General features: G+C 41.5%; 1 protein-coding gene across 4 annotated transcripts; it reads right to left on the reverse strand.

The window, feature by feature from the left end:
• Nucleotides 1-90: 90 nt before the first annotated feature.
• On the reverse strand, nucleotides 91-24,590 carry hspbap1 (hspb associated protein 1). 4 transcript variants are annotated; one of them, XR_007450740.1, is made up of 9 exons: nucleotides 24,459-24,589; nucleotides 21,605-21,806; nucleotides 19,136-19,320; nucleotides 16,441-16,577; nucleotides 12,984-13,155; nucleotides 7,360-7,443; nucleotides 6,834-6,935; nucleotides 368-2,998; nucleotides 91-224 (listed from the first exon to the last, which is right to left on the reverse strand). XR_007450740.1 is itself a non-coding variant. In XM_049594067.1 (9 exons), exons 2-8 carry the CDS (start codon nucleotides 21,789-21,791, stop codon nucleotides 2,417-2,419), a joined length of 1,449 nt encoding a protein of 482 aa, XP_049450024.1. In that variant the 5' UTR covers nucleotides 21,792-21,806; nucleotides 24,459-24,590; the 3' UTR covers nucleotides 91-224; nucleotides 2,409-2,416. The 4 variants fall into 4 exon arrangements, 3 of the variants coding, with proteins under 3 accessions (XP_049450024.1, XP_049450022.1, XP_049450023.1); XM_049594067.1 differs by having other exon boundaries at nucleotides 2,409-2,998; nucleotides 24,459-24,590; XM_049594065.1 differs by having other exon boundaries at nucleotides 91-2,998.
• Between the last annotated feature and the right edge of the window lie 16 nt (nucleotides 24,591-24,606).

Raw genomic sequence — 24,606 nt, forward strand, 5'->3', positions numbered from 1 at the left:
GACTGAAACTATATTTTCACGTATGGTGTGACACCTCAGGTCTCTAACATGCAGGTCACGTCAGTAGAAAACAAAGCGCAGGACATCCAGTGTTTCAAAGATCGTATTTATTGTCCTCGTACATGTGCAGCCTTCCTTCCTCTCTCAGATGTGGCAGCAGACTGTTTTCATTCATCGCTCCCGACGTGTCCTTCATCCATCACCGGAACATTAGCATCGGCCCTCTGTGGTTGTTCAATGACAATTTTCATAAGTAAATGACAGGGGAACATTACGGCCCAAACAAATGTTCACATCTCAGCAGTATTATGTTGAATTATGCGGCGTATTAGCATAGTGAATTGATTTAAGTGGTCATTTTTCTTACCGTGGAGCAAACAAACAAGATTAGCATGTGCAGGACAACAATCAGAGGAAATGTTAGAGTGGCTCGTTGCGTCACTCATTTTGGTTGCGAGTTCTCGTATCCGGGGTTAATCTCAGGGGGACCGTGACAGATGAGAGGAGGAGGAGGAGATCAGGGTGAAGGTCTGCGCTGATATACGTCCTTCCTCTCTCACTTCTTACTGATGACAGAGCGTTACATGTAGCATGGAGGATAGATTTCTGCAGCCAGAGTTTTTTCACAGCTCTTCATCACTGTCGACTTCACTGAGACGTCCAGAGCAGAAAAGCTAAGACAGCCTGACATCACTGCTGAAGCTCAGACCATCACCAGTGACATGAGGAGCTTCAGACTCATGAAATGTTGTTTATGGATTATTAAAGGGTCTGTTTATACCGTTTAGACAAGATCGTGTTGCTTACGCTCTGTTGCGCCCCGTAGCCGCAAGAGAGCGCTTAGATATGGGGTGCCGTTTGTAAAGTGTCTCACGCTGAAAATAACATCAACATTTTGCCACATTTAGCTTCAAACAATGTTTAAAAAAGTATTGTGAATTTTTTAACGTCACCTTTTACCACATTTACAGCAATATTTGTTAACTTAGAAATATATTAAATAGTTAAATCTAAATATTAAATGTGGCACCTAAATGTTAAATGTTAAATCTAAATATTAAATCTAAATCTAAATGTTAAATCTAAATATTAAATATAAATCTAAATCTAAATGCTAAATCTAAATATTAAATCTAAATATAAATGTTAAATCTAAATATTAAATATAAATCTAAATCTAAATGCTAAATCTAAATATTAAATCTAAATATTAAATATTAAATCTAAATATTAAATATAAATATAAATATTAAATCTAAATCTAAATGTTAAATCTAAATATTAAATATAAATATAAATATTAAATCTAAATATTAAATCTAAATCTAAACGTAAAACTAAATGCTAAATATAAATATAAATGTAAATGTTAAATCTAAATATTAAATCTAAATCTAAATGTTCTTAGTGAAACTAAATATTTAGCTAATATGCAAATTCACACTGCCGGTCACCGGAAGTACCAAAATAAAAGCTTGAGATGGTCAGACTGTTTATAGAATCAAATAATGAATTAAAACCAACTTATCGGGGGAAATGGACACTTGAACATACATTAGCGTGATAATAACTACCTAAAATAACAAGAAACGTGTTTGGAGAAATTTTATTTGATACTTTGAGTTGTACACTGACTAAAAGAGTGACTGATCGTCATCACGTTGATAAAATGCTGGAAAATAAATGTTATGTTCCCGTTAGTATTTGGACCGCTGCTCGATGGTTTGCTGTTTGCAAATTACTTTATCAGCATTTCACTCACACTGACATGTTTACAGGGGTTTTAAATAAATCTGTTGTCTCTGAAACAGACTGAGTGTAGTATTGTAGCAGGGTTCAGATAGGTAGTTGGTGGGTTTGTCTTGTTCTAGTGGTGGGTGCTGTTTGAAGGGACGTGTCGTGTAAGCTACGAAGGGAATGTGTCTGCAGATAAACATGTCACCTTTATGACTTCCCTGTGAGTGGACAGCAGCTCGGACTTTAGCCGCTGTAGCAACTTGAATTCAGCCTGTGCAAACCCGAGCCCTGAGGTTCACAGTGAGCTGCTGGCAGCGCCGGTTGTAACTGCAGCGACAGAAGTTTGCTGATCCGGTGTCAGCTCAGGGCAGTCTGTGATCAGACCCCAGGTGCTGGGGCGCTCGGTCTGGCTCTGGCTAAATTCGAGATGTCACAGGGCACTAAGTGAAAGTCTGTCTCTGCCTGGTGGGTCATTTGTTGATGTCAACGGACTCCTTGTGTTGGCGCTGTAGCAGAGCTGGCGAGAGGCACGGCATGGGAACGAGAGGCCTTTATACAGAGGTCAGTCCAAAGGCTGTTACAGGCAGCTGAGTGAGGCGCTGCAGATCTCAGTTTTAGTAAAAAAAAAAAAAAAAAAAAAAATCAGTCAATGTACGACGTGCAAATGGTACCTTTAAAGCTAAGAGGACGTTGTGTCGCTGTGACTTCCTGTGTGCCTCTCTAGTAAAAGCTCAGTGACACGGGCGATGACATCAGGGTGCACCAGGCAGTCTAACAGGTCATCTGTTGTTATTGTTGTGTGTATTGATTCCTCATAATCGCCTGAAGAGTCCTCTGACGTCCCCTCTGCACAGTCACATGACCTACACTGAGTTACACCACAGTGTTCCTGGCGCAGTCTGACAGCAGCTGCAGACTTGGCTCTTGGTGCTGCATTCGAGCCGACAACGCGCTCCTCTTGACACCTGACATCACACATCCTGGAGGATCTGATCTCTGGAGCTTTTGTGATTTTCGGCGTGTGCTCCCGCTGACAGCGTACAGGGATGAGGTTTGGTCCGAAGGGAACGCTGAAGGGCGCAGGATCTCCGACCACATCGCTGTTTTTCCTGATTTGTCCTGTGCAGTCCCGCTTGGCTGGACGGCCGTCTCTTGGGTGCTGGGTCAGCTCGCCGTGGCAGAGGCTCCTCGGTCTGTCAGCACAGGCTCTCACTGCCAGGTTCACACACTGCATGTTCTCATTATGGGATGCGACTCCTTCCTGCAGAGACAGAACAGAAAACAAGCTGTTGCAGAGAGTTCCCCAAACACCAGCTGCCTGATAAAAAGCCGCCTCCAGGACGCTGATGTTTACTGTGGGTTTGAATCAAACATGGTGGGCCTGTGATTACAACTTAAACACCCCTTATTTGAGTTGTGTCACAGACACAGATTTAAAGTCTCTGAAGTTTTGAGGGGGAACTTCTCCTGCGCTGAATTTCAGAAAAAGGAAGCACAAGTAGTGGTTCTACTGTAGTTTGGAAATGGACAAATCATGTAGACAGATATTTATTCTTCCCTAAGTTGCTTGTTATTCTCCAGGAAAAGCAGCGAGACAAAAACCTGCTGTGGATTCATTTTACGTCCTGCTAACTATACTGAAACATGGAGCTTTGAACCTGCAGTTTCTATCTGTCTGTGTTTTACCCTGTATTACATTCAATATTCATCTGTTGAAGATGTCACATGCTGCATGTAGCGTGGCAACAATATGAGATTTTCACAATACGATAACCGTCTCAGAAAATATCACAGTTTAACGTTATCACAGAATTGATCTGATCTTCAGTGAGAATGATAGCATACCTTATAACTGGTATATCACTGCATCCCTAGCTGTATGTATCAGCTCTAGGTTTCATGGAATTTTTGACTCTGTGTCCACCAGTACCCTAAAAAATATTTTATGGTTCTTTAAATTGATGGAATGTTAGTGCTGGGAAATAAATCTGGCATTATAAAATAAAGTCCCCTGAACTACACTGACTTATTTCTATATTTATAGATATTTATTTTAGATATTTAGATATTTCAGGATTTATTTCATAGACATATGTAAAGTTCATAAAACTTAGTTTAGTTAATCATGAGAAAGACAGCAATGAAAAGTAGGCTACAGTACGAGGACTTTGATATACACTCATTGGCCACTTTATTAGGTACACCTGTTCAACTGCTTGTTAACGCAAACAGATAATCAGCCAATCAGGTGGCAGCAGCTCATTAACATTCAGTCATGTAGACATGGCCAGACCGGTTCAAGAGGACAGAGGGGCAACAGGAAGTCAAATAACCACTGGTTAAAAAGGCGGTCCAACCTGGTGATAGCAAGGTGTGTGGTCGGTGAGTGTATATTTCTTAATTATATATCATTATCAAATCACTTTGATGCTTTGAAGGCACAACAGTTGCATTGCCAATGAGTACTGAGTTGGTTGCTGCTTTAACAGCTGGTGCGTCACTAGACATGTATGGTCTCTGTTAACATGCTCAGACTGAACAGAACCCTCGTTACAGCGAGTATGTGAGACACACCACAGTAAAAACACTGACAATACTTTTTTTTAAAGATTATTTTCATCGTTGATTTACCTGTCAGTTGTTTACATGATTAATTGATTAGTTGTTTAATCTATGAAATAGTGAAAAATGTCAATCAGTGGTTCCCAAAGCTCGAGGTGGCATCTGCAAACGTCTTGTATTGTCCACCAGAGAGGAGAAACCTGCCCTTATTTAAGATATCTGTGCACAAAACTATTTGTCATTTCTTTTCTTTCATTCTGTGTATAGTTGTGTTTTTGTACATTTGCATAATATCTGTTCTCATGTATTGATACTTGAGGATGTAGTGAATAGTACAATGATCATAGGACAGGTCTCTTGGTGTTCATGCTTCTGCTCCTCAGAGCTGATCTCATGTAATCAGTGTCACCTGCTGACTGATTGATCACACCTGGTATGAGTCTGTATCTGCTCTGTGAAGCTCAGAGGCACTGATGAAAGTTGAGGACTGAGAGGCCGTTTACATGTTGCCGGCTATTTTCATAAACGGACATTTCACCGTCTCCGTTTTCAAAAAGATCTTCGTTTACACTTACCCGTGTATATATACACAAGAGCATGCCAAACCTGTAGGTGGCAGTGTAACGAGAAGCTCAAGCCTTCCATGTATCCATTGTCACCATCGCAACACAGGTCGCACTTTTGACACAGGCGCAAGTTCCGGCGCATACTGTGACGTCGGCTGCTTATAACTCCGTTTATCTCCGTTTATCTCCGTTTATCTCAGTTTATCTCAGTTTACATGCAAACACGCAACCGGAGTTTTCCAAAATCTCCACTCTGGCCGGAGTTTTTAGAAAGACTCGTTTTCAGAGGAGAAATCTCCGTTTGCGTGTAAACGAAGGGCACAAACGAAGGGCACAAACGAAGGAAGATGTCTCCGTTTATCAAAATCACAGTGTACGTGTAAACGGGCTCTGAAACCTTTGCTGCTGTTTTTACTCTATCATTTCTTTTGCACTTTGAGCACCTTCTTGTGCACAGGTTTGGATGACGTAATCATACATCCACCCCCAGCCCCCTCACCTCCCTCCCACTGACTCCCATTATAAAAAAAAAATATCAAAATCCACACATTTTGATCCAGTTGTTAATGCTAATAAAGAAGAAACACACATGATTTCTCTATTGTCAGCGGTTTCTCTGTTGTGAAAGAGGTGTGCCATAGAAATAAAGGGAAAATGAGAGTCCACAGGCTGGTAGGTCTCCTCCTCCTCCTCCTCCTCCTCCTCCTCCTCCTGTCTGAGGCACTGTCTGTCTCAGGTGGAAGTTTGTCTGAATCCAGGGCCTCCAAAATCAGCTTCAATGATGGTCAGTCGCTTCTTTTTTTTCTCTCTGCCATTTCTCTTTGTCTTTTCCTCTGACTGTCTTGGGAAAAATGAGCTCTGTACTCACCCACCTCAACTCTACACTGCATTTTTGTAAACAAAATGGAGCTTTGTTTTGGTGACCTCAGCACTGTTATTAGGGGAAACCTTTGACGTGCTGCAGGTGCAGTGAGTGAAGAAGTCCGTTGGTGGAATATGAACTGGAACCAACTGATTACAATTTTTGACCTCTTTCACACCAAAGGAACCCCTGACAACAGAGAAATATTGTTTTTTTTTTTGCTGCAATGGCAGTGGGATCAAAATGTGTGGTTTGTGGTGTTTTTTATAATGGGAGTCAATGGGAGGGAGGTGAGAGGGGGGCTGGGGGTGGGAGTAGGATCATGTCATCCAAACCCCCTTTGGTAGGAATCACTGGCCCATGTAGCCCTGTAATAAGCACCAACATGATCCACCGCAAAATTATTTTTGTGTCCCAAACGCCCCCTCTTGTGTGTTTTTGCCACCCCAACAAACAGCAGCACCCAGACGTGTTCAAACTGGCCTGAAAGGGTTAAAATCTTGAAACCCACGGCAAAAGTGACTTTTAAGTTTGGCTAAGACCTAGAAAGGAAAAATCAATACAGAAAAGTTTTGAAATAGTACTTCAAAAAAACATATTTAGGGCAAAGTATTAGAGGTGGACATTCTGGTCCACCTCTAAAAACGAAGGATCATGGATGTCGTTAAAATTGATAACAAGCCCAAAAAATGGACTTGCATGCTGAAAATTGGGACCTCCAGAGGTTACCCAAAAATCACCCCCCTATGACCTTTCGTTTGACCGTGAGGAGTTTGGGAAGTTGGGGAGGTGGACAAAAAATGTCCAGGGGTCATCCAAGGGCTAGAGAAGGTCCATCTCTGGAGCAGCTCAGCATGGCATGGCACCTTAAACTGATAATGCAAAAGCAAATCGGCGCAGCATGGCTTGACTCAGCGTGGCCAAACATGACGATGGAAAAGACCCAATAGTGAGACGTGGGCAGTAAACAGAAGAGTTTTCAGACACCATCTTGGTGTTTTTCCAAACAGAAACATGAACCTGTGAATGTTTTACTACAAACTGTGTTTTGTGTTTTTCTCCTCTTTGGCGGCTGCATCACTGAAATCACAACATTCATATCCTACCTCAGTAGGATTGAGCCAGTCGCCAGTGTTGTCGTCACTTTTAAAGGCGCAGACAACAGCCTTGGTCACAGCTTCCCCGACTCGCGCCACGTCATCCACTTCCTGTGCAGGAACAGAGCGGCGAGCAAAGAGTGAGTGAGTGAGTGCTGCACATCCAGATAATTACACTGAGACAGAGACGCAGGCTGCAGCTCAGCGTGTTGTGTCTGTGACCTTGCAGGGAAAAGCTGGAGAGGAACTCGCTCTTCAGATAAACATTTGTCTGGCTGTGGAGCTTTTCATGCGGCATGTGCTCCATGTTGTGCACACACACACACACACACACATTCATCATAATGACAGGGAATCTTTTTACTGCCAGGCTGCTTCATTACTCAGAGCTGAGAGGGGCTTTTGTCTGAACTCTTTTTGCATCAACCTGAGAGGAGGAGAGCTCAAGTGTCTCCAGTGATGTCACAACATCATCACACATTTAAGTTCTGAGCTGAGTATCAGGAGGAAGGAGAGACGTGTTTGTGCTGCTTACCAGCTCGATCCAGGAGTTGACACTGACGGTGACGGGATCCACAGACTCCACGTAGTGCCACCAGTGTCTGGGGACGTACAGCACCTGAGCAGAGGAGATAAAACTGATTAACAGTTCAGTGACATCATCGCCTTCTCTCTTCCCTTCTGGATAAATGTTAGCAATCCTGTTCCTCCACTAGATGGCAGCATACACCTTCCCCCCCACAGACTGTCAGGGGTTCATCCCATCATACAGGGACTCTACAGTGGCTTCATTCATGGTCTGCAGTCTGACAAGACAGGAGGAACGATGTGTCCTGTGATTTGATTTGCAGAGGTGGAGCCGACCTGTAGGAGACTGCTGGACATACCTCAACATGTTTTTTTATTTCTGAGCATGTGGTGAAAATAATCTGAGCACTGAGGTCCACTTGAAGCTCTGCTGTGTGTGAGTGCCAAAAAACACCTGCCATGACTGGAAGAGTTCAAGGTCATCTGGAGAATCAAGGAGGTCATTTACATCTGATGTTGAAACACAACGGGGTCAGGATCTGCCTCCAGTACATAACCACCTCTCACTGTGGGTCTAAAGGACCAGACTCAGGTCATGTGATAACACCTGAGCCAGTTCTGTTATGAGAGGATTATGGGCCCCTGGGTACAGACGTGCAGAGGGCCCAAACACCTCTCCTTCATAGGAGCAAGACTCACAGACTTTATACACACACAAAGTTTATACACAGACTTTAGAACTGAAGAAGCTTCTTGGATGAGAGGCCAAACGTCTTTAAGAAACTCACACACGTCCAGTTGCCTACGATACAACACTTAGGATTACCATGATGACTGAGAATCTTCACCGACAGACTTTATAGCTGCTTCGCCTCTTTTTGTTGTTGTTTGTCTGGCGTCTCTTTGTAGTTGTTGTGCATCTCTCTGTGGTCATTTTGTGTCTCTTTGTAGCTTCCTTTGTGTCTGCGGTTGTTTTGCTGCTTGTTGTAGTCTTTTTAAATTTCTTTGTAGTCATTTTGCATCTCTTTGTAGTTGTTTTGTGTCTCTCTGTGGTCATTTGAGTCTCTACATATTTCTTTTGTGTGTGTTTGAAGTCAATCTCTTCAGAATTATTTTGAATCTCTTTGTGGTTGTTTTTTGTCTCTTCATGGTCATTTTGAGTCTCTTTATTCATTTTGAGTCTCCTTGTAGACACTTTAAGTCCCTTTGTGGGTGTTTCGCGTTTATTTGTGATCTTTATTCCTTTTGTGTGTCTTTGTGGCCAATCTTAGACTCTGTAGTGGCTTTGCATCTCTCTGTGTGTCTTTGTGGAAGTTTTGCTGCTTTACATAGCTGTATGTCTCTTTGTGTCTCTTGCAGCTGTTTTGCATCTCTTTGTAGTTATTTTTTGTCTCTCTGTAGTAGTTTTATGTTTCTTTGTAGTAGTTTTGTTTCTTTGTGGTTTCTTGAGTCTCCTCCCGGTTGGCACGTGTTGATTTGACCAACGCTTTGCAGAAGAAGGTCAGAACTGTAACTTTAGGCACCTGTGTTGGAGACTGTTCGACCCCTTTGTTGATCCATCCATGAATTCCAGTTACTACATGACGACTGTGAGATGTTGATGAAGTCACTGATCACCTCTAGTCTCTCCTCATGCACCATCTCAGGCTCTATGATCACAAAAGTCTTCTGACTGTTCAAGAAATAAATGAAGCATCAGTAGGTCTTCTCTGGAATCATCTTCCTGTCCAATTTAAGGGATGGCCTGGTTGACTCATTCAGACGTAAACTGAGCTGTCGCCTCATTCAGTCCACCCTGTGCACTAAATTGCAGTTATTCAGTTTATGTTCAGTTTTCTTTGCACATGGTTACACACGTTACACATTATATTTTTAATGCCTCTGCGCTGGTGATAGTCGTAGCCGGAGCTGTTATGTTTTCAGGACATCTGTCTGTTCGTCTGTCCCATTTTTGTGAACTGATATCTCGAGAACGCTTTGAGGGAAATTCTTTAAATTTGGCACAAATGTCCACCTGGACTCAACAATGAGCTGGTGCACGCGGGCGTACAACTATGGAACGGTAATTCTAATTCTGTCTGTATCCAGGTATAAATGTACTATATGTAATGTATGTGCATACTGTGTATTGTTGTATTTTACTGCAGATTTTCTTTTTAAAAAAGTATTTCAAACATTTTTGTTATATTTTCCACATAATTTATCTTGCTGTTTTCATTCTTATACATTTTGCTAATGATCATTATTCCTTTATTTTATGTGCAGCCGTTTGGGACAGACTCTGACTTGACTTGAAGCTCTGAAGGCTTGGAAATAGACCTTTTCCTCCTGATGCTCCCAAAGGTTCAGAACGAACACCACGGCTCCAAATTACTTTGAGTCTGGTGACTTTGAGTCTACCTTGATGGATCTTTAGTGATTAAAAAGTAGCTGGTAAAACTGAGGAAATTAAAGAGCTGGGACTGTTTGGTTTATCATCTGTCAGCTGTTTGGCCATCATCATTTCCATTAGGTGGAATCAGTGTAAATGACTTTGTGAAGCATCAGCCGTAACCCCGACCCGCACACTGCTCCGCCAGCCTTCAGAGCTAGGTGACAGCTGGCGTTGGTGGTGCTGATAGGAGCGTATTTAGTGCACCGCAGGAGCTCAGGCGCAGGCAGATAGTGAAAAGAGACAGATGGCTAATTGCTTTGTCACCATTTTGACTCTTGGGGAACAAAACAATGCAGCTGGAATCTGAAACAAGACAAAGTGGGACACACACACATCAAAGAGTTCCACAGTAATTCAGAGTTGGGAAACTACTTCAAAAGTGGCTGAGGACATTTCGGAAAATTAGGGCACCGTGACAGCCACCCTCTCATTGCACAACACCTCAATCATAACTCTGAGTCCCTCTGAACTCACCTGGCTGTGAAGCAGAGCAGAGGACGGGAACTCATCTGCTCCGTCAGTCCATCTACTGAACTTGACCCTGTTACTTTTCTCCTGACAGGACGTCGAGAGTGATGACGCAGTTTAACCTTCCACTTCCATCATATACAAGCTCCGGTGTATTGATGGCGAGGCGCTTTAACTGAGAAGGCCAAATTTTAATTGGGACACAAGTCACGACCGTTGCCTTGCTTCATGCTTTTATGGAGGACACCACGACAAATAAATCTCACTGTTGAGTCTGCTTTTACATGTTTGCAGCTTAGGAACCAATAAAGCTTTATTTTATGGTTATTGCTTTCTGTGTCACGAGCAGTTCATCATATAAACGCAGCGCTACGGTGTTGCATAACATCAAACTCACTGTTTAGTATGGAGAACATACAACGTCTGCAGAGAGATGATCGTTCTAAGTCCTCTTTCAGACGTGTATAAAGCGTTGCACCTAAAGTTTATTTTCATTATTGAATAATTTGCTAATTATTTTCTGAATTAATTGAGTCATTAATCATTAATCATTCTTCATACCTCAAGAATGACTTAAACACTCATCAGTTACTATGATAGCTGCCACTTCATTCTGTCAGTCGACTACATGTCTAATTAACTAATCACTCCAGCTCGTCTTGTTATAGATTTACATTTTTTAAAAAGTCTGTTTTATGAAAAAATTTGTTTCACAAGCACATTATTATTATTATTATTATTATTACCTACCTACAACTAAATTAAAGAACAATGAGAATTTAATCATTATTGTATCAACCAGGGCCATTGTACAGCCTGTGCTCAGCGCCTTAAGGTGGATTTATACATGTGTGTCTATGCAGAGCCTACGCCACTGTGAGCATTTATACTTGTGCAGTGTCTGTCACTCTGCAGTTACACCTCCAAGACACTAGTCGGTGGTGGAGTTTCTGAGAAGTGCTGTAAAGTTTGACTGATGGAAAACACACACATTAAACATGTTAAACACACATTAAAAACACATTAAACACACATTAAACATGGCTTAACAGAGACAGTGTCGAACACAACTCAGCTTCACTATAACTCGCAGCATTCACAGACAAACACTTGTCTTTATCTGGACACATTTTCCCCACAAATACAACATGCTAATGTTATTAGCACAAGCCTATGGCATTTTACATTGTATAAATTAGCCTAGCAGCTAGCAGAGATTTGCTCTGCTCATATTTCAGCCAGGATAAATCACACACAGTGTGTGGAGGCTTTATTGTCTTCACAATTTATTGTTTCTTATCTGTGAAATTAAAGTAAATCAAAGCTTTGTTTCCACTGAGGGAAATGGTTTCAGCTCACAGAGACAGACAGGAGGTCTGCGTCACTGTGACACTGTGGAGTTACATTTATGGGGAGGTGCACGTCAGGCTACAGCGTAGGGTACGGTGTCGATTTGATGCAGAAGTCCAACTCAAGTGTTTTGTGCTGTGCTTATGCCTTATTAGAGATGTACAGATACCACTTTTTTCTTCCCGATACCGATTCCGATCCCTGAACCTTAGGTATCTGCCGATACCGAATACCGATCCGATAGCAGCGCGTAAAATAAAAATGGATGGGCTATGAATTGTTGTATGTCTCAACTCCTAAAACTCTGTGTAAAATATTAAGAAATAAATACATAATAGTAGAATGAATGCCATAAAACTTTTTTAATTATTATTATCCAGTGTTTACATAGATCAAGACACAGGTTAAAGTGCAGCCACACAATTTGGTAAAAAAGACATTTGACATGAATGCTTTTTAAACTCTGCTCCGTTTCCGTTTCGTTTGCCTGTAGCGTGCATATGTGTAATCACGTGAGGCATTACCTGGTATCGGACTGGTCATAGGCTGTGCTCGCCCATACCAGATACCACATTTTAGGCAGTATCGGAGACATTTCCAATACTGGTATCGGTATCGGTACAACTCTATGCGTTATGAATGTGAAACAAGCTGTGAGGAGCATGTGGACATGAGATGTACTTCCCATGTTTGTTGATTACTTCGTTCCTGTCTAAAACCCCCGGCAAAACCAACAGGCTTGTGTTTATGTGGCTTAACTTGATATGACAACTGGCTTTTCACCTTGATTTGGTTTCCTCTCTTAATCTGTGCACCAATGTGACAGTGCTGACAAACGCTGAGAGTGAAACCTAAGCTGCCATTGTTTCCTTGCACTTCTTTCAGATGGTTCCATTTTAAAGATCTTTCCTTTCTTCATAACCTGTGATAAGAAACTCTTCACTGAAAGAGCAACATCTTACTTTGTCATGAAATTAAATTGAACACCTTGAGACAAACTGATTTAATATATCGGGTCATTTTTTGCACATTTTCAGGTAGCAGCTGACAGCTCTGACGGTTCAGTCTTAATTTAATCAGACCCTGTGGAATTTAATGTGTGTGGAGCAGCAGGAGGAAATGTTTGAGCCCTTGTATTTCCACAGCGTCAGTCTCCTTCTACTGTGCATCAGTTAAAGTATTACGTCCTTATTTGTGAGTGCTGAAGAACTAGGTGCGTACCCATTACACTCTCAAGACACTAGAGTTGAGCACACCAGTTACACATACATGTAAACCAAAAACTGAAAGGACGCAGAAGTGATCAAGTTCAGCCCATAATATGACCTCTGTGCTGCATTATATTCTTGTATGGTAAAACGTGTGTAAGGAATCCTGACCTGTCCTGGCTGCAGAGTGACGACGTGCGCTCTGGCTCCCTGAAATTTAGGGAACCTCCTCAGGTCTGGGTGGAGAACATCCACTTGGCTGAAGACGCTGGACTCCTCATAGGGAATCCTGGTTGGGTAGAGTTTAAAAGTGTCGTCTGGAGGGAAGAGGTGCCAGCGCTTCCTACGCACAGGAGACATCACAGTTAGATACGACATCAGACAGAAAGACTGTTAAAATTAATTCAGTACTTTTATTAGTAAATACAAGAAATTGTTAAAAGAAACTGACAGTGATGGACCCAGAATTGATTTGCATCAGGTGGTCATCTGTTGACAAGTGGTGACATCATTTGTTAGGTCACAAAATCATGGCACAGCCCTGGATTCACAGAGTATAGCTATAGCTGTCACTTGTCAGTGTGTTTTCAGTTCTTGAAAGTGAAATTTTGATTGCCCAATAGTTATGCTCAATGTTTGGTTGGACGTCAGACCCTCTAAGGATTTGGATGTTCAGTAAGTACATTTTGTTTTAATGGTTTCAAGCTAGTTACTTCTGGCTCTAAAAATCCCGAGGTAGTTTTGAAACTTGTGGCTTCAAAACTAGAGTGCACAATCCAGTGGGTGACGTCATGGTGGCTGCTTCTATTCTTATATACATACATTCACCAGAATCAGAATTCCAAACCTTTTTCATTCTGGACAATCATAAACACTTCTGATTTTAAAGATGCGCCACAGGAAGATCAGCGGTGCTTTGGGGCTCAGCCAATTAGGATCCTAACAAATAACAAACACCTGCAGATCCATCACTATAAAACAATCCCTTCCAAGTCAAATTAATTCTACTACAAACATTCATCCTGAATAATTTGGGTGGTGGTGTTGTAAAAACTGTGCCATTATTGTTTTGTGTTGACAAATGTCGTCATATCGATCAGCAGCGTCCACGAACAGCTCGGGCTGAATTTCATTCCCTCTCAGATCAATACCAACTAAAAGAGTCTGCGGGCCAATTACAAGGAGTGAGATAAACTGTTGCTCTGTGGTGGAACAGTGAGATAAGATACCAGCAGACCTTTTCCCTTTAGTTTCTGGACTCGCAGTGCTCCATATAACGCCTCACCCTCAGCCTCCTTTTACCTCGCTCTCAGGTGAGCTCTGCCACAAATTAACTCTCCTTCAAAGGACAGGCCACACTGTGTGAGCGCCAACAGCACCCCGCTGCACCTTTCCTGCTGCTGAACAGCTCTGTGGTTTGTTACTTATCAGAGGAGGGGGTGGCTGAAGTTACACATAATTTTGCCTGAGTGAAAATGCATGACCCCTTTCTCCCCCATAAATAACCATATATTTAAATACCCACCCCAAACGCAGGAGTCAGAGCTAACACAAAAAACGAACAGCACAGAGGGAGTTATCACCACAACAAACGGCCAGTATCTTCAAATGTAAATCCTCTTTACAGATCGCATCATCACACCAGCTGTGTGTGCACTTCAGCAGAATATGGGCTCATGACCAAAAAAACACTAACATTTAATAAGCCTACACACACACACACACACAGTGCACACAGCCGCCATCAGCAACGTGCATATTAACTGTAACATCACAACAGTGTCAGCAGCGGTAAGATTAACATCTGTAACTTGGCACAGCAGCCTTCATTAGTTCATGAAAACGCCTTGATAATCAAAAGTTAAAAATGAAATCCTAGAGTTGAGAGAACTCCCAGTTTCTCACTGTTGTCATGCAGGCAGCCAAATGAAATGTTTTTTAGTGCAAAAGGTTTATTATGAGTACAATTTTAAGCAAGGTGTAGAACAGAGTGATTATGATGAAATGTCACTGTTTTAAACTCAGATTTAATTATGTTTCCTAACTGAAAGCTTTTTCCGCACACAGGAAGGGGAATCGAGAATTGGCTCCAGCTGAGAATCGATAGCAAACTGGAATCAGAATCGTACGCCTCCAAGCTTATCAATACCTTTTGTAAATGCACAAACCCATCACTACAGGTGTGACAGTGCAGTCTCCTCTCAGTAGGTATACTGGATCTTTCTCTAACTGTTTTCTCTGTTGCTAAAATTGAAAATGAATGTACACTTCTGTTTTAGAAAAGGAACGGTTACTTAAAGCTCCAGTGCAGGACAGTACAGGAGGATGTACTGGCAGAAACTGAATATAATATCATCAGTGTGTTTTAGTGTATAATGACCTGAAAATAAGAACTGTGTTCTCGTTCCCTCAGAATGGGGCATTTATATCTACACAGGGAGCAAGTCCTCGTCTACAGAGATCACCATGTTGCCCCGCCATGTTTCTACAGTAGCCCAGAACAGACAAACCAAACTCACTTTTTTGCATCAGCCACCTTAGTCAGCTTAGCGGCCCCTCCACGACGAGAGGCGGGAAAAAAAAAACCTTTTTTTTTATTTTTATTTTTTTTACCTGAAACATTTTACTGGTTTATATCAACAGGTCTGTTTGTTTTCTTCTAACCAGGAGTGTCAGCTGGTTGTAATCTGTAATCCTCACTGAAAGATTCAACTAAATCCCTCTAAATCTAACACACTGGACCTTTAAGGCTCTGGTTCCAAACCTGGGGGTCACCAAAACTTCATAAGGTGTCGCAAGACCTTCTTAATTTTAGGTGTGTTAAGAAAACTACAAACATAAATACACAGTGGGCCTATGTTTCAGCATTTTACTCATTTCTGTAAAAGAAATTAAAACTAAAATTTTAATTAAAATTAAAATTAAAGTGTTATTTTTAGATTTAGATTATTATTTAACATTTCCATTTAAAAACATCTCACCGGGCCTTCACTCTCTGCTGAACAGCCTCGTCCTGCTTTTAAAAAAGTAGCCTATGCACTTTGGAACTACAGAAAAACTAACAGAACAATGGTCAAACAAAAGGAAGATGGAAACACTGAATTTCTCAAAAAGGGAAGCCTATGGAATATGGATCACTGTTAAAAAACATCACGGGAAAAAGGTCATAAAAGAATCAATAAGAACTTAAATCTCAATCAATACGCACAGAAAATAATCTGCTCAAAATTCATCACAATGACTCATTTTACAAAAAACTTCCTGCAGTTAGACGTCCGGGTTCATTTACAGCTTATCGTCTGTTCTGTACTGTTATTGTTCTGCATTTAATATTATATGGAATATCCATAAAATATTTCATGTAGTCAGGCGTTATCAGTTTACTCAACAATAGAGAAGAGGTCTCTTCAGGTAAAAGGCTGGGAACTGCTGCTTTAAGGAAAAGAACAACTGTAATTCCACACTTTGTAAATACACGTTAAAGTCCTGAGTTCAAAACCTCACCTAAGTAAAAGTGTGTGTTATCAGTAAAATGAACTTAAAGTACAAAAAGTAAAAGAAGAAAGTCAGTGTTTTCCTGTTAAACATGATGTTTGTGGATTAATATTCCTGCCGTGATCCGTCTTACCGTCCTTGTACCTGCAGCACCAGGTTAAAGCCGTAAGAGTCCAGGTGACACGGCGTGTTGGCCCCTGCTGTGCCGATCCATAAGGTGCTCTCTCTGCCAGTACGCCCCTCAAAACCAAACTCAGACCACTTTACATCCTGTAAAGCACACACACACACACACACACACACACACACACACACACACACACACACACACACACACACACACACACACACCACGTTCAAATGACAATTATCAATCCAACATAATGTGAAAATATAAATACCAGTCTGACTTTTTAAATTACACATCAGCGTTCCTTTTGTCCGCGATAACGATGTGACACAGAGACAAGTCTCACATCCTCACAACTGTCACAACTCGGCTATAAGCTCGCCGACGTACCCCCACCTCATCACTGCGCTGACAGGGCCTATTATAGGTGACCAATGGAGGCGTCTGTGTGGAGAAACCAAGCTACAGTATTTGTCATCTTTCAAGGGAAACCGGTCTGTCAATCACGTCCTGTCAGAGCACAAAGGTGCAGCGATCACAACGGCATCCTGAATAATGAAGTCATTACCATACATGCAGGCAGCTGTAAATGACAGACTGGTCAATCTTGCCTTCAGGCAGGCTTTTTCCTCGGCGCCATTTATCCTGTAAAAAGCCCGTGTCTGCCCGTCTCAAAGGCATGAATGTCAGCTGCTAATAATTGCAGGTGGATGCCCAATAAAAATTTATCACGGAGATAAAAATGAAATGAATGCGTGGCAGTGGCTTGAGAAAGGATGGCACTTTTATGTCTTTACCTAGCGGAGGACGAGAATAGAAGCCAATATAAAGTCGTTATGGGCGAAAGCTTCATATTTTAATTGAAAATGTCAAAACAAGAGAAAACAATGTGAGAATATAAATGAGCATCCTGGAAAAAAACACTAAAAGAATATTTCAATTTGTATTATTTTCCATTTACTGTTTAATTTGCTGATAAGTTGAAGCTATGCAACGACATTAGAAGGTAACAGCATGAATTATGTTTTTTAAATTAAACTTTAAACAGCCAGGTCTGAAATATGTTTATTATCATCTTAAAGGGAAGTTGGCGTTAAGTTTCTTGACTTTGACTCTGAGTGATGTCATACTTCTGGATCATGTATTAATCTGAGTCATACATGATGTATACACTCCCAGTTACGTGGTTTGTGTGACTGTGAAATGACTGACATAATGGCAACATATCTGAACGTGGGTGGTGCTCATCCAGCCTGCGGGGCTGAAAACTGAAGCAGACGTGGAAGTGACAAAAACTGCAGTCCCTCCGAGAAATCAGACTTTCAGTTTTTCCAAGTACATTCTGCTTTCATGGTTTTAACCCTGTTTTTCTCCAGCTAAAATGAGCAACATCACAGTAACACACAGCTGTAAATACACCATGTTAACCAAGCTAGCAGCTAGCGTCAGGGTTAGCCAAACGTCAAGGTATCAAAACAGGAGTCCATGGCTGCACCTATTATTTTATACAGTTTATGGTGAACACCCAGGTTTTTTTGTTGACGTTATTGACGCCACCATAAAACTCTGATTGGCCTACAACATACATTTCAATGGGCTACATTACACGGTATAATTATATACTGTATCTGTGTGTCAGTTCAGGGCTGCAGCATTTAAAGACTGATGGCGTCACATCGGCGCGACCAGGGCCGTCCCATTTCAAAATCTCCTTCAAATGCTGCTGAGCAATGCAGCCTTCTTTCCCAGGATTTGGAGGATGCAAAGATGAATCCTTCATGGCCCAGCCTATCCCAAGATGCATTGCGTGCCAATAATGATTATATACTTAGTTAACTATCAGCTGTTAACTAGCTAACGGTTAACTGTTGTTAACATTACTATCAGCTAAAAGTACACAGCTTAAACAATCTTTGGGTCCATGATTTAGGGCTAACTAACTTACTAGCTTACTCCATCTTTTGTCAAGCGCAGCTGGTTGCTAGGTTACAGGAACACCAAAGGGTCAGAGTGAGAACAACCGGTGATGCAACCAGGAAATCCTGCACAGACCAGACTGTCCCATTTCAGGGAGTTTTCAGTTTGTCTGATGCGGTCTTCAAAGAACGGAGGTGACGTCAACCGCGAAGGCCGCGTCCTTCAAAGGCTGCAGCCCCTGAACTGAGACACAGCTTGTATTGAATATAGAGAGAGACACGTGCAGTAACAGCTGGCGTTAACGGGACAGTTCTCTCACCTGTAGAGCTGTTTATCAGTCGAGATAGTTTTGATGTGAGCTGCACAATCTAGACTGACTACTTTGATTTGAGGGTGAACTGTCACTTTAAGTTGTCAAACTTTCTTCACCACAGGCCCAAAATTTCAGGAGCTTTCATCTTGTGACAGAATCACTTAAAACACAATTCAATAACTGGTCGGTCAGAAAAAACTGTTGGCTCGACCTGAATCCATCTCTTGCTAATTAACACCTCTCATGCAGACCTGCTGCAATGTTTCCATAATTAAACTAGCGATGAAATGCTGTGTGCTTTTCAAAAAGCCTTCTGGTTGCTGTGATTCACTCAGACATCTGAGGTGGTAATTAACCATCACCGATCTCCCATTGTTCAAACATGTCTGTGAAATGTTATTTCAGGAACCGTTATAAAAGTGACCTGACATTTTAACGTTAATTTAATGTTCGCAGCAGGCTGATTACCTCAAACATGGAAGGCTGGTCTTGAAATAACATGGCGATGTATTTGTAGTCAGCGTAGGCCCAGTACTGTGAGCGGGGGTATTTAAAGAAAGGTCCTACGTCTGCCTCGGGCTGGTCCTGAGTCCAGCTGAGAAACTGCTGCAGTCTGGCCTCCACGTAGGAGCACTGGGTCTCAAACAAAGGTGCTGAGAGAATAAAAGAAAAGTACAAGGCACAGAGTAATCACTGGAAAATTATGATAAAGTTTCTGTAAAACAATTTCTATGCTAAAAAGAAACCCAATTCATAAAGCAGGATCCGTGCTCGATGCATCATCACGGAGGCATGGCATTTTATTTTACACACTTTTATGAGAAAAATAAATCACAGTTGTAGCGATTTACTCGAGCGTTTGTTTTAGTAAACAAAGTGTGTCTATGGCTGAATGATGGCATTTAGAAGCGGTCGTGAGCGATGCCCTCCTGTCGGCTGTTGCAACTGGAAAAGATGATTTAGAAATCTAATTAGCGAGCTTTTATCAGAGGATGTGCTCTCTGTGATTCATCACAGAGGAGTCACTGCTGCAGCCGTGTTAGAGCCACACAGACGCCAAAACACACCAGATGCTCAAAGACAAAAACCCGATGTGTGTGTTTTTTCTTCTGCTTATGTGGCAGTTTAAATCAGATCATTAAACAGCCTCTGATCCTTCATTAGGTCGCGCTAACTGCAGTCTAATCTGTAAATGATCACGTGTCAGAGGATGAACTGCACACGCCTGCAGGCATTCATAAGGTACTGACTAAATATTAGGTGAAAGTCGATAACTACCACATGTGCATTAATGTGATCGAAAACAGAAAAGCTAATAAAAATACCACACTGAAATTGATAAATGATCAATTTAGGAAATGCAGGAACTTTTGAATGGAAAAGAAAATGGCTGCTGTTGCCAATAGCAGAGTGCTTTCTTTGGCAGGAGCGATTTGGATTAATGTCTCAGAGTGGAGTGGAAAGTTTGTTTAAGGAACTACAGCGAGTCCTCAATCATGTTTGTTTGGAGAAATGTTTCATGTACTAATGTATCAGAAAGTTAACCCTAACCCTGCTCAACCGCTTGATAGAGAACATTTTCAGTCACTATATCTTAATGAAAAACGAAGCCCCGACATAAAAAGCTGTTTGGAAAAACCTCATTTGAACTCTGTTTTTAGTCTCACTGTAGCCTGTAGCTCTGACTGCCTCTCTGTGCACCACGACACTTGGATCACTACGGACGAGCAGTATGGAGATATTTTGTGGTTTCAGTGATGTGTTTTTGGACGTCTGAATCTGGGGCGCCGTCAGCCTCCATTAGGTGGAGTTGTGTTGCTACCTCCTCTCCCCTTGGATCTCTGCAAGTGATGTGAGGACTCTAAAACTTCACCTGAGCCTCCCTCGGCATATGGGTGAGTAGATAATGGCTGAATTTTCATTTTTGGGTGCACTATCCCTTTAAGACATTTTCATGTTTTTTTTTTTTTTTTCATGGCCAACATGACATTAAATACACCAGTAAATACTACATTCATTAATTTTTAAGGCTTTAATATGTCTTTAAAAGGCACTTTGGTCCCTCACCACACAACGTTGTGTCAAGTAGCTAAATGAGACTTCAGCACGTCATCACGGTGAACCGTTCAAACGTGGCTTTACAGCCTTGTTATGGTTTAGTTTGTTTACAGTCCAACATTAGCCTACGACCTTATTTATTGCAAATCCATTGGAAAAATCCCGCTGACTTTTTGTCAAGGAATTTAGGGTGATATGAACTTCCAGGCTGTCCTACAAATAAATGTCAACCTGCACCACGGAGTTTCTTGGTGGGTAACCTGAATTGGATCTCATTGGTCGTGATGGGTGACAATAAACATGTAGATATTTCTGATCTGCTTGCTAGTGTCCAGTGTGTATCAGGTCGGCCTATTGAACTCCCAAATGCTAATTAAATCCCCAACTTTTGCCACCAGCTGTCATCATAGGGTACTGCTGCCAGCCAAGGCCAATGCTGCATTCATGTGCACCTCAGATTATAGTTCTTCCGACTTCGGTGTGATCATGAGCTTTAAGTTGTAATGTGGAAACAACATGAACACTACGAAGACGATGTGTTGTATAACATTGCTCAGAGTGTTTAAACATGTCGATAAGGAGGAGCAAAGGAAATGGACCAGGTGAGCCATGAAAGATGTTCTTGTTGAGATTATTCCCACACCACCTGAATGCAGCACAAGGCTGTGGAGGTTAATGGGGCGTCGGGTACTTGCCCCTCAAAGAAGGACAGATTGTTGGTCAGTGACATTTCTGTAACACTGTATGGAGCTTACATAGCCACCTACATACAAGTGGGACAGTTTTGTGGGGTGGGCAGCTCTACCTGTCTATGTGCATGCACTATAACAGAGTGTCACTGAGAAACTGACTCATCTGTCTGAACTCATCTGTTCTTACTGTTTGTCTCCTCTTTCCTCCCGAGTCTGAATCTGATGAGTTTGTCACCCAGACAGTCGGACAGGTGCTCTGCAGTCCAGCGGAGAACAGGCCAGCCACCGGTCATGTTCATAAAGACTGCAGGCTGCTGCAGATGATGCAGGATCCTCTGGGTCTCCTCTGGGCTGAAGGCTTTCATGGTAGCCATGTTCTGTAGTACACACTGACAGTGGGATACAACACTGAGGATGTAGATACAGATTAGCTGATAATCAGCTGGTGTTTAAGTTGTTTAGTCACCAGTCACTCACAGTGTCACATATGTCTTATCTTCTGTAGGATAAAAGTGAACAAGACTGTGTATATTTTTACACCTCTACAGTGGGCTTGTTCCTCCCTCTGTGCTCCATCATTTCATGAACAACATTATAAAAACACAATTATCAATTATCCATATCAATCAGGAACCTGGGGGACATTTAAGGACAAGAGGAAACCAGAGCTTCCTTATTTTGTAGCATGCATGTACCACACAGCATGACACTACATGTTACGTTAATGTGAAGTCTCAACATCTGTCACAATGCATCACATTATTAACACACGTTTTGGACGATCATGTCTGTACATTACACTGTGAACCTTTGCACACATTCCTTAGAAAATATTACTGCACAAAACTGTTCAGCTCTTCATTTTTAAACAGATATTTTGTCCACGTTTCAGCAATGTTTTTACATATTGATGTTGTCATTTATTTTATTTACGCTTCTTGACTGTTTGTTTGCAGTACTCACTTTTAACTTTAATTTTATCAACTATTATTATTTCCACTACTTCTAATCTCTCAGCAGCTGTTCTGCCTGAGGTCCACACCAAACATAGTGCTCTATACAAAAAAAACACCACCACAACAACAACAACATACAAAACACAATACAACACCACACAGGACCTAGCTAAACGAAGGTCTTCTATGGAGATATAAAATGAAAGATATCAATTACTGAGTTGTAGTTACTGAGCAGACCATGACTAATTATGAATCAAAATAGCTCCTACAAAAATTATCATGATATTTCTAAATAGCAACCGATTGAAATGTCAAACTTTGAATGGGCATATCTCATGCCCCGTATGTCATAGAGACATGAAACTTTGCACAGAGATGCCTCTCCTCATGAGGAACACATTTGCCTCAAGAACCCATAACTTCCGCTTATATAGATTTTCCACCATTTTGAATTTTTTGAAAAACACTTCAAATGGATCTCTTCCTAGGAAGTTTGAGCCATCTGCATGAAACTGGGTGAACATAATCTAGGGAGCAATATCTAAAGTTCCCTCTTGGCAAAAGTTGGAAAACTTCCTAAAACTGAGCTTCTATAAGGCAATGAATATTGCGGAGGGCGTGGCTCATCACATAAAGGTGTAGAACATCTCAAGGGTTTGACCCATCACCACGCAACTTTGTAGGCATATGACCACACATAATCTGAGGGGACCCCTCCATTATTGAGTCCATCAAACAAAATGGGGGCGCTAGAGAGCTCATTTCTTATCTAGGCCTAACCGCCATATGGATTTTTACTAAACTTGGTAGATATGTAGAACAGGACGCCTCAAGGTGACTGGAGAAATTTAACTCTAATTGGCAACTGGGTGGCGCTATAACAACAGAAAAATGCTTCAAAATGGCTCAAATGCGACCGATCGCTGTGGCTCCCCCTGTGGACCAATGCTGGTGTTGTTTCTAATGTTTGGTATGACTAAGTCATGGTATGGTATGCTGCTGCAACAAGGGCTAGCTGCACCTTTCCCATGTGAACTACCAGTGCGCCTGACTTTTAAGTCAATACAACATATAGACACTTTAACTATCTGCCTTTCAACGTGCTGCCTCAACTACTAATGTACAGTTTTAGCCCACTAACTATCCCACTATTGGCAATGGTACTACTGTACTTTCAATAAAGCAATCGTACTATCAAACTCACAAACACTCTGTCTGAATACATTGCTCTTCTTAATGGGTTCAGTTGACTATTTAATCTGCGATTTCCTATGACCTGTATCCCAAACACACACCATGTGAAACTGTACGTGGGTATGGACTAGTTTCCATTACAGCATCATCATCGATGTAGTAACACACACTGACATTAGATGATAAAACATACAATAAACTATTAATACCCAGTGTAGTGTTTATGACATAAGATCCTCCAGATTGTATATTACACTTTATAAAATCATTTAGTTATTAGCTATATGTCATTAGATGAGGAGTGCTGTTTTTTAAAATATCTTATATACCACATTGTACTTTATCACACTATACTATGTTATACTGTCTTATCACTTCATTTGTTATATTTAATTTTCATTTTGGTACATTATTATAGTGGACACTACCTGTCAGTACAGTATTTATTATCCTGGTGTATGTTGTTTACGTGATACTTGACCTGCTGACACCATCCACACTCACTTTGTCCTGACATGCTCTTGTACAACTCATATTTTTACCTCTACTCTTATATTAGCTGTAGCTCTGATTTTAGTTGTTCATGTTTCTTTCCCCTCTCTTATTTCTGTCTTTCCACAAAAGGGTTATCTTGTAACATTACGTAGTTTTGAGCGAGGACCTCTGCTTATTATCAAACATTCAGAAAGAACAAAGTAAACTTCTGTTCCTACAGAGTCTTTTCAGTGTCAGAGAATCAGGACTGATAACTGTATGTGTCCCAGCGATGCTGTTAGCTTGACTCCGTCTATGAGGGCTGTGTTAGCTAGTGACCAGCTAGTGTCCCAGGAAGGCTAATGTTTGCTAGCTTCGCGGAAAGTCAAAAGTCTTTTGACAAAAACAACTCACCTTTCACTACACGTGCAGCTGAGCTCCAGGCGGAAGTAAACAAACCTCACATGACTTTTCCGCCTTCTTTATTCAACTGCAACGCCTCACTGTGAATCTCCGCCATTTTGGCTCCGCGCCGGCCGCAACAGCTCCACTGAAGCGAACG

The sequence above is a fragment of the Epinephelus fuscoguttatus genome, linkage group LG13, assembly GCF_011397635.1.
Source record: "Epinephelus fuscoguttatus linkage group LG13, E.fuscoguttatus.final_Chr_v1".
NCBI classification, from domain to species: domain Eukaryota; kingdom Metazoa; phylum Chordata; class Actinopteri; order Perciformes; family Serranidae; genus Epinephelus; species Epinephelus fuscoguttatus.

Bases quoted from the DNA above. Each gene is read 5' to 3' on its own strand.
- hspbap1 (XM_049594067.1), bottom strand. From the start codon at position 21,791: ATGGCTACCATGAAAGCCTTCAGCCCAGAGGAGACCCAGAGGATCCTG. The intron at 16,578-19,135 runs GTAATCAGCCTG...TGTGCTTTACAG, and splicing joins ACCAGCCTTCCATGTTTGAG to GATGTAAAGTGGTCTGAGTT. The intron at 7,444-12,983 runs GTCAGGATTCCT...TCCTCTGCTCAG, and splicing joins TCACTCTGCAGCCAGGACAG to GTGCTGTACGTCCCCAGACA.